Source organism: Manihot esculenta, chromosome 17 (assembly GCF_001659605.2).
Source record: "Manihot esculenta cultivar AM560-2 chromosome 17, M.esculenta_v8, whole genome shotgun sequence".
NCBI classification, from domain to species: Eukaryota; Viridiplantae; Streptophyta; class Magnoliopsida; order Malpighiales; family Euphorbiaceae; genus Manihot; species Manihot esculenta.
The window spans coordinates 31,437,021-31,447,522 of NC_035177.2; the positions used below are offsets into that span (position 1 = coordinate 31,437,021).

The 10,502-nt window shown below is 35.1% G+C and overlaps 1 protein-coding gene across 4 annotated transcripts; it reads left to right on the top strand.

The window, feature by feature from the left end:
• The first annotated feature begins 332 nt into the window (after positions 1-332).
• On the top strand, positions 333-10,152 carry LOC110605223 (AUGMIN subunit 6). Of its 4 annotated transcripts, none has more exons than XR_002486362.2 (14): positions 333-664; positions 789-845; positions 990-1,084; positions 1,692-1,842; positions 2,397-2,522; positions 2,617-2,773; positions 3,195-3,255; positions 3,338-3,626; positions 5,633-5,758; positions 6,580-6,741; positions 6,837-7,089; positions 7,264-7,740; positions 8,417-8,850; positions 9,972-10,152. XR_002486362.2 is itself a non-coding variant. In XM_021743637.2 (13 exons), exons 1-13 carry the CDS (start codon positions 449-451, stop codon positions 8,455-8,457), a joined length of 2,211 nt encoding a protein of 736 aa, XP_021599329.1. In that variant the 5' UTR covers positions 333-448; the 3' UTR covers positions 8,458-9,062. The 4 variants fall into 4 exon arrangements, 1 of the variants encoding a protein (XP_021599329.1); XR_006349215.1 differs by lacking the exon at positions 9,972-10,152 and adding an exon at positions 9,701-9,950; XR_002486363.2 differs by lacking the exon at positions 9,972-10,152 and adding an exon at positions 8,935-9,062.
• Positions 10,153-10,502: the final 350 nt, after the last annotated feature.

Below are 10,502 nucleotides of genomic sequence, written 5' to 3' on the forward strand. Positions count from 1 at the left end.
TATGCATTTATTTCAATATTTATAGTTAATGATTAAATATATTTTGATAATTTTCAACATGAATCAAAAAATAAAATGAAGGTTAGGTAATAAAATAAATAAAATATCTCATAAAACATTTTTTTATAGATAATTTTTATATTTATTCTCGTTTTGTCGAAGCTCATTCCCTTCGGAGCATTTCAAATTTGCCTCGGGCCCGTTTTCAAAAATAAAACCCAACAAATTTCTATAAATATAAAAACTGCCCCAAATCGCTGGTAATTATTTATTTGTTTGGGTCCATCTCGTAATTAAGAAACTCGAGATGGACCTTCATTTTTGAAAAAATTTAAATCGAAATAAAGAAATCGGAAAAGCAAAACCAGAATCAGAAAACGCAAAGCAGACGGGAGAGAGAAAGGAGCAGGAGGAGGATTCCGGAGAGAGAGGGGAGGACGAAATTTAGATGACGATGGACAGAGAGAAGGAGAGAGAGATAGAGCTAGAAAGCGCAATGTACACCAATTGCTTGCTTTTAGGCCTGGATCCGAACTCTATCGGTCTCGGAGCCTCCAACGGCACTCCTCGGGTCGGGCTATTCCGCCACTCCAACCCTAAATTGGGCGAGCAGCTCCTCTACTTCATCCTCTCCTCCCTCCGTGGCCCCGTTCAATCCGCCAAAGTATGCATTTCCCTCATATCAAGTTTGCATACGTACTGGAATATATGTTTTAATTTTATGTGGCTCTGTTTAGTAAAAGTGTTTGTTCGTTTAGTTCTGTTTTGCTAATGCTGCGATCTCTCAGGATTTCGATAGGGTCTGGCCGATTTTCGATTCTGCACAATCTCGCGATTTTCGTAAGGTAAGGTTAAGGTCTTATGTGAAGAGTTTGATTGGATTGAATTGTCTTTATTTCCCAGATCCTTTTTTTTATCCTGGATTTTACTCTATTTAGATTTCGTTTTGTATTGGACATGAATAGTAACATTTTTATTTTGGTGGTTAGGTTGTCCAAGGGATTATCAGTGAGCTCGAATCTCAAGGGGCGCTTCCAAGGAGCAACTCAAGGGTTTCGTCGCTTGCTACTTGCTGTGGACCGAGGTGGGTTCTAGTGATTTTGGTTTTCTATGTCTGGAAGTGAATTGGCATTTGCTTTTTGGGCGGATAAGTTATATACATGCAAATGCAGATATGAAGGTTACGATTCATGCTTTTTCAACATATATTACTCTTCTACTCTGATGACTGGGTTTCAGTTCTCTCATAGTGCGAGATGAGAAGTTAGGGATTGTCAAGAAGTATTACTGTCATAGGCTAGGCAATCCAGAGTAGGATTCTGGGGGTAATTTTGGCTTCTGGGAAACAAAGAGCCAAACTAATGTGTAGAAAATTGCCTAAGAATCCATGAGTGAATGCTATGAGGAAGTATTTTCAGCATATAGCCCGACTGACTATATAATACTATTGTTTCTCAAAGAAAAGCAGTAACAAAATTCATGGGTAACATATAGACAGCGTACCTATTCTGCTTAGGTTTTGCATGTGGGTGAAAAACCTTTAGAAATTTGTGTGAATATCTATCAAGAATTTTAACTTTGATGCTGGTTTTGTGAATTTTTAAAAATGTTTTATTAGTTAAAAGCTATGCTTAAGCAAAGTCAATGACTCAATGTTTTATTTATCTGATGAACTTCCAATGTCACTGCAGATTTGTTGAACTTCTATGGCAACTTTCTTTACATGCTTTACGGGAGGTCCATAGACGAACGTTTGCTTCTGATGTAGCTTCCAACCCACTGCCTGCTTCTCTAACTGATGTAGCCTTTCAGCACGCAGCTACACTTCTTCCTGTAACAAAGGTAATACAAATTTTTTGTTCTGTTTTAACTTATGTTAATAAAAGCAAGGCATCCCAAGTCAATGGCATGGGATGTTCAAGGTTTGATATTGAAATTGTTTAAATTTACAAATAAAGTGTAACTAAAAGGCTCAAAAAAGGACTAACATCTGGGGTTTCCAAGTTCTAGTTTTTCTCCCTTTGAAGTACTAGACTTTTCCTTTCTTCTTCTTCTTCTTCTTCTTTTAGTGTTTTTCCCTTTTGAATGCAAATGGGAAGATGAGTGTTTTTCCCTGTAGCATCATGACTGATCAGTGCACAAATTACCTGTTGTAGTTGTTATTATACATGTTGACTTCTTTATGCTGCTACTTTTTGCTTTATTCAGTGTCACAACCATAGTCTGAACAATGTTTAGGAAAAAATAGTTTGATTGTTTAATATGGTCTTCTGGCTTAATTCCCTTTGATTAAATAATTATGTTGACTTAATCTATACGTTTCCCTTTTTTGGTAATTTCTTGAAGTTTTTTGCTTGAATTTCGGTAGCATTATTTGAAACTCCTGTCTTAAACAGGCTAGAATAGCTCTTGAAAGGAGGAGGTTTCTTCAAAATGCAGAAACAGCTGTTCAGAGACAAGCAATGTGGTCCAATTTGGCTCATGAAATGACTGCAGAGTTTCGTGGTCTTTGTGCTGAAGAGGTAAAGGGAAAATTCCTTGATATGTGAAAGTTTGAGTGGACAGCAAATGAGTTTATTGTTCACCTTTTTTTTTTCTTTGAAATCTGGATTCCAGGCTTATTTGCAGCAGGAACTTGAAAAACTGCATGATTTGAGGAACAAAGTGAAGTTGGAAGGAGAATTGTGGGATGATCTTGTATCAAGTTCTAGTCAAAATGCTCACTTAGTTTCAAAGGCTACTCGCTTGTGGGAGTCTATATTAGCACATAAAAGTAGGTTGAAAATCATTGTAATTTCCTCCTCTTGTTGCTGGCAATATTTTAACTATGTTAGGATTTGTTTGGCATTGTGGTAAATTTTTCTTTCAAGACAACCTTTTGGATGTTACAAAAAGCTGTTTAAAAAGTTTAATTGTGTTTTGCAGATTTTACCAAAAAAAGGGTGAAATATATGTATGTATGTATATTTGTATTAAAACAAATTAGAGAGAGAGAGAGAGAGAGATAGGCTATATAACTTGGGAATTCTTTGTGAGGGTAGGGTAGGGAGAAAGGAACAAACTTGGAAGAGGAGAAGAATATGCATTAGGATCCTAATATAGAGACAAAATAGTTATTCTTCTTATGATTGATTGACTTTATCTAAGCTTTTTTAAAAAAGAACACTTCTAAATGTTTATGTCTCCTTTTATAGGTCAGCATGAAGTTCTTGCTTCGGGCCCAATTGAGGACCTAATAGCTCATCGGGAGCATAGGTAGTTATAATTAGATATCATTCTAAATGGTTGAGATGCTAATTATCTACCTACAATCTTCATGCTATTATTCTCTTTACAGATACCGCATCTCTGGATCATCTTTGCTTTTGGCTATGGATCAAAGTTCTCAAGTTCCTTTTACTCATACACATCTAGATGACAAAGAACCGAGTGATGCGTCTAATAAAAATATAAATAGGGAAAAGCTGAAGGACAATTTAGATTCATCCGATCTACAAGTAAATGACGATACACATCCTTGGGTGGATGAAAGAGGTGGTAGAGTCCATGCCACTGTTGATGTAGCAGAAATTATTAGGCGTTGGACACATGCATTGCAGCGTATTCACAAACAGTCGCTTCATCTGGTATCCTTTTTTTTTTTGCAAGCAGTTGTAAGTTTTGTTATTGTAGAAGTTTTTCTGCATGTCATTATCCTTCATAACTTGTGTGCTTTGGCTTTGTTTCTCTATGACCTGTAGTCATGGATTTAGAGTTGTGAAATTCTTTATTGGGAGGAGTACATATGACAGTCGGCAAAGTTTCATTTAAATATGACTTAAGCCAATTTTCCTTGGTTCTCCAAGCTATTATCATTTTGCTTTTCTTGTTTATTATCAATGTGGGACATTCAACATTTCCCCCCTCAAGTGCAATTGGACTGGATTCAAACTCACCCCTAAAAATCAGTTTACAAGGGGAGGGTGTCTGGAGGCTTATTAAGTTCTCACCAAAATTGTCCTTTGGTGATGTTAAATTCATAATATTATCCCATGCTTGGAGAATCAACATCTTCGTTCGCCATGGCTGGTACCCTACGCTTAGGAGCCCATTTATTTATACAATGGGCGTAGGTCACGCACTCTAAGTGCCATGTCTTGCAAGATAAAACTCTGATACTATGTTTGATAAAATGGATCGGTCTTAACTCAACCTATATGAAGCATATTTGCTTTGTAGTTGATCAATTTGGGATAGCACATCCTTTTGGACCCCCTTGTACTCAGGACTAGGCATTTGGAGCGAAAAGTTTGTAGGATTGGACATTTGCAGGTGGCCCATCCTCTAGATAAGAGATGACTCTAATGCCTATACCATGTGAAATTCTTTGACTGAGAGAGTGCATAGGACAGTCGACAAATGTTCTTATGTTGGGTTTAGGGTGAAATGGCTTAAGCCAATATTACTTGGTTACCCCTTGCTATTGTCTTGCTTTTCTTGTTTATTGTTGATGTGGGCATCCAACAAGTGTTTATTTTGGAATTTATTACTTTAAAATTCTAGCATAATGCTATGGGTTGTTGGAGTTGGCAGCTGGCAGGTGAAGTAAATATCCTTGTGAATTTGTGACGCAATGAAAGATGTATATTGAAGAGAGCTTATAGCTACTTCCAACAAAATTTGTTTGCAGTACTAATTTTATAATGAATCCAGATTGAAGTATTTAATTTAAACAATTTGGATGACATGCTTTTTTTTAAAAAAAAAAGAAAGTTGAAGGAAAATATTGCATTGTATTTTGGAAAACATCATTCAAATGCACTTTTACCTTTTTACCTTCTTTGCATCATCATTCATGGGCTCTTTAATATTTGTCCGAATGCAAATCTTTTGTTGATCTTCTTAGAGCATGGGCTGCCCTTATTGTGGTTCACGAGTAAATGTTTATCTGTCTCATTTTTGTGTGAATTTTGACGAAGTGATTGGAAATTTATTTGGACAAAAATTTTTATGCTTGTGTGATGCTAGCATGAATGTTATATTTTGAAAATTTTCTGTGGAATCTCACTTGTGCAAGGAAATTTGTGTCATGTGATTTTTCCTTGTCATTTTCCATTCTCATTTTTTTTTATTTTTCAAATTTCTCAAAACCAGGAAAATTTCTCCAATCAGTATGTAGACAAAATCAATAACACTGCTCATAAATTAATATTAGAACTTCCATCTCATGGTGTACCTTAAATACCAAGAGCTAGCTAGATGTCTTAAGATATATTGGTTAATGCATTACTGCCTTTGTTTTCTGTCTTTTGCCACCTTTCCATTTTGGAATATTCCTGAATGTTTGCCAATTTTTATATTTCCTTGCAAAAATTTGTTATAGTTTGAAAATTTATGAATAAAAATTGCTAAAAGATGAAACTAAAGGATTTCAGAAAGCAACAGGTGTATACTCTCATTCCAAAAATGTTAGTGGATTTAATACTTTTCCCATTAAAAGATTGGGTGGCAGATGTGTATAAAATTTGGCAGAATAATGAACTGGATAAGTAATGAAGTGCAATTGAGCAGCATTTGTTTTCCCATTAGAGGATTGGGATTTGCTACTCATTGATGATGGTAATGAAGCAATTGAGCAACATTTGTTTTCCAGGCCAAAGCTAATGATGGAGAAGGTCCAGATTTATTACGAAGTGCACATGATGGTGGTACAAGTGGCCATGCTGAGTCTTTAGGCGCAACTCTTGCAGAACATCAGCAACACCTGGCTAATTTTCAGGTAGTGGGATATTCTTTATCCATCAGTGTGGAACTTCCAGCGAAAAACCTGAAGACCTCCAACTTGAAGTTGGATGGTTTCAATTATTATTATTATTTTTTTATTTGACTTTTGAAAGTGCTTGATGTTTACTTAGATATATTCTCTATCTTGTTTTCCTGTCATTTCTGTTGATAACATGGTAGTTAATTGCTCGTTCTTTGAGCAAGGATGTCACACAAATCATACTGGTTGAAAAATATGAAGAGACTTAATGTTAGTTGCATGCTGATTTGTTACCAAGATATTTTTGTAGATTTTAACTTTTGGAACCTTATATTAAAATGGCCAATTTATGTGGTTATTGCAGTTGAGAATTTCAACTTCTGTTACTATATCTTGCAACTGCAAAATCCATGCTTTATCTGCATTCTCCCTGGGAGCTACGAATTTATTGAATTAATATGGTCTGTTTTTGATTGTGTGTTTCCTTTGAGTTCCAGGTATTTAGTGAGTAGGAACTGAGAGAAGACCTCTCCATGGTTAGTGTAAATTCTGCTATTTCTGAGGAGCAACTGGCAACAAATTTTTGTTTATGAGAAAATTTAAGGATATGCTCTTGCCAATCACATGATATCTATTGTAATAATAATTTGGTTTTAGGTCATGGTTCTAAATTGCACTTGAAGTGCATGTGTGACACTGGCATTAATGTATTCTAGATCATTGTGCTTTCTTATTTACTTGATGCCATATTGAGGAATTATCCCATCTAAATGCTTTATGTACAGGTGCTTATAAATCAGCTTAAGGAAGTTGCCATCTAAATACTTTATGTACAGGTGCTTATAAATCAACTTAAGGAAGTTGCCCCTGCAATACAACAGTCAATATCTGAGTGTTCAGAGAAAGTAAATGATATGTCCTCCAGTCTTCCACCAATGCCAAAGTGTCATGGTCGAGCAACATCACCTATGCAGGCGCAGAGCAGTGGAAGGACCTTGGTAATTCTTTGGCAAATGATTGTTTCACACAATGCATTGTGTATGACTTTGTGAATTCCTTCTATGGAACTGATTTATATTTTTTGAATTATTAGGGAAGTAGCTCACATGATGTTGCTGAGATTACTTCAAGAATATCTGCCATTCATCTTGACAAGGTGTCTGCAAGTCCCCCTGCTTTAAAACTACCACAGTTGTTCAGTTTGACCCCAAACTCTTCTGGAAAAGGTGGAAACGTGCAAAAGAGACAAACTTTAGCTTCGCAAACCAGCCAGATAGAAAATATGTTGGAAAGGAACTCTCTTGACCAGCCTTTGTCAAATAGTCACTTAGATAATACACCACAAGGTTTGATTCACCTCTTTGCCACTTACTTCATAGCCTCCAGCAATCTGCATATATATATACACACATACGCGCGGGCACATGGGCCTGCTCATGGCATTTCATTCTTTTGTTACCCAAAAAAAATTTCTTAAGAGCTTCAGGTGGAGATTGACTATTAATTTTTTGTGTTTGTAGATAATGATAGTTCTTTTGTTCAAAACTTGAAAAGATCTGTAAGAGAAGCAGCTCTGTCTACTCAACAATCTTTGAATTCGGAATCATCTCGAGACAGTCACACTGATGAAAGTTCTGAGCACTACTTTTTACCTCTATCAACTACTAGATTTTCTTACCTGGGTGTAGAAAATAAAGTAGCTTCAAGGAGGAGTAAAAGATTGTTTACATCTCAAAAGAACACTGCTGTGGTTGAGAATAATGCTCCTGATAGTCAAGTTGGGAATTACAATGATCTACCTGATATTCTAAGTAATTTGGACTCTATTACTGATTACGACCATGTAAATGGCATTTTTTCAGCTACTGGCTCAAATGGTGCAATATCTGATGGACATATATCTTTTTATGATATGGAGGAATCAAATGATCAGGTCTTCTCACCTCCTTTTCTAATGGACACATCCCTGTTAGCAGATCCGTATGATGATTTACTTGGTATGTTGCTTTACTGCAAGTCATCCCTGTGATATGCATCAAATTTAATGTGTACAATGTTCATTGATCTTTAAGAACTTCAAACTTAAAATTCTGTTTCTGATAAGCTAGTGTGCAGCATGTATTTTGTATTGACATGTCAGGTTATTTACTTCGTAGATCAATTATGTTTAGATTTTCTTTGGTATTTTTGCATTTCAGAGTATATGGAAAAGTAGATGGTTAATTTATGACCCCTCTTTTTCTTTTGTGGGCCCTTTGGTGTACGTGGACTAGGTTGCTTACTTTGTCTTAAGACCTACCATGTACATCCTAAGATAACTTGTTGAGAGCAACTTTGAATTTCTTGCAGTGGATAAAAGATGTCTATGTACAAAATCTGAGGATTTGTACTAAAATATATTTTGCTCCCATTGTTTACTTGGTTGTTCTCTCCAAACCAGGCAACCCCCCCCCCCCCCCCCCCAACCCCCACCGCCCCCCAAAAAAAAGAAGGAATTTGCACTTCCTGAATTTTGAGTTATAGTGATGTGTAAGAAATAAAGTGTTTTTTTTCCAAAAAAAAAGAAACTTATTGCTCTTTGCTGTGTTGCTGTTGTTTCTTTTCTTCATTTTCCCCAAATATTTTTCTCAATAAAGACTTGTCACAGATAAGTTTCCTTTAATTTTCTTGCAGCTCCGCTGTCAGAAACTGAAAATGCCTTAATGGAACATTGAAAAATGGTGTTTAGGCAACTGTTGTTCTCGGAATATTTGAGGAGATAAGATGGTCATGTGATAATACTGTTTTCATTCATTGATTTGGGTTTTATATGCCCACTAATTTGTTGTATGGGTGGTGTTTGTGTGAATTCGTCCTTCCTCTTCTGTGCCTTTTCAACCCTATTTTTGGCACAGTTGATATAACTATTGTTTTGAGGGAAAATGTGGACCAACTCAGTGCTGTCATTCATTCTGAGCAACACCTACAATTCAAGCTGGGCATTTCATTCGACTGCTTGTTTAAAGATCTTGTGGGCCTCAATTCAAGCAAATCAGATTGTTGTGCTAATTCTTCTGGATAGTTTGATATGGGGAATTATTACTATATCCGGTGCTTCAAGCTTAAAGGTGAGAATCTTGTTTATTCCACTCTTAATCAGTTAATCTGATGGATATGAGGCCTTAAGTCTGCATTTCGTTGTATGGCTGCAGGTAATAGTTGAGATTTATTGCTCATCAACTGATCCTTGTGTATTTGATAGATGTGTATAACAAGGAATGTGATTGTGTATTTATGTGATTGATAAAAAAAGAAGAAATTAATATTTGCTTTTTTTTTTTAATTTATATTTTTCTATAAGAATATATTTATATTTTTTGAATTGCTCTGTGATCCAATTATGCAAGAGGAATGGAGGGTTGTTGGCTGCTAAATTTTAATTTGTGCCCTGATGTGATATTTTAGATATTTGAGATTGTTATAAACAACCATTTTGCCCTTATTATGAGCTATCTACTGTTGCATTAGCCCTGAATTTTTTGTTTGACTTAGTGAAGGTCACTCGCTGCCATTCTGTCAAATTAATCACTCACATATGAGAATCAGATATATTCTTCACTGGTTGCATCTGAATTCATTATGGAGCATGTTTTGAGGTCAGGGTTTGTTAAGATTGTATTCTTTGGAAAAATGAAACATTGGAAGCATCTATCTTTGAAGCTATTAAATGGTGTCAGGTCAATGAGCTCTATTAATTCCTTTTAGGTGATAGTAAATTGTTGGTATCTCCAATTCATGGTCATGTGACTTCACGGGGCTTGTTTTTAAGAAGTGATAGGATCACTTTCACTAATTGCGGGGGTGTTCATATTTTACCTTTCTTTAGAACATGAGATTTCCCAGGGGGGTGTTGGATTAGCATTTCTTTTGTCAAATCTGTTGTTGGATCCTGACGTGATACTCTACCAATATTCTTAGTGCTTGTACGTTGCACTGATTGGACCCTGCAAGGAAATAAAGAACAGTTTTGTAATCTCTAGTTGGCCTGTGATGGAGATCCCTTCTTTAAGTTCAAGGTTGTTTGTCATTCTTGTCGGATCTTCTAGTTGGTGATGTGAATGAGGATGCTTCGAGCGAATCATCTTTGGTTTCTTTTTGTTGATGTTATTTGTCATTTGGATAATTACCTCCAGAAATGAAATTGCTGATGGATGTTGATTAGAGTTCACGATTTTAATGATTTTTACAGGTTAGGAATGAGAACTCGATATTGATTGCGACCTGGACGCACGCTCCATGTAGCGCGTCGGATTTTATCCGGTCTCGGTGAATATCGTCGCCAAAAAGAGGTTTTGCCTATTGCCTTGGTAGTCCGACTATGGGCTGATCCATTTTATATATATTAAAAACTCTTAAATTATTAAACGCTCAAATTACAATTATAATTTATTTAATATCTAACTTTATAAAATTATAATAATTAAATATAAATTAGTTATTTTATTGATAATTTGTTTTAAAAAATAAAAATTAATTATATATTGTACTTTAAAGTTTATTAATTTTACTATAAATTTTTATAAATTGATAAAATTAATTGAGTATAATTTTATTATTTTATAAAAATTTATAAAATTTAAAATTTAATAAGTAAAATTTTGAGTACTCATTAACTAGAATTATTTTTTATTTTTCATAATATTAACGCGTTTAAATATTATAATTTTTATAATAATTTTAATTGGATAAAATGAAATAGTAAAGAAGCCTAAGTATGATT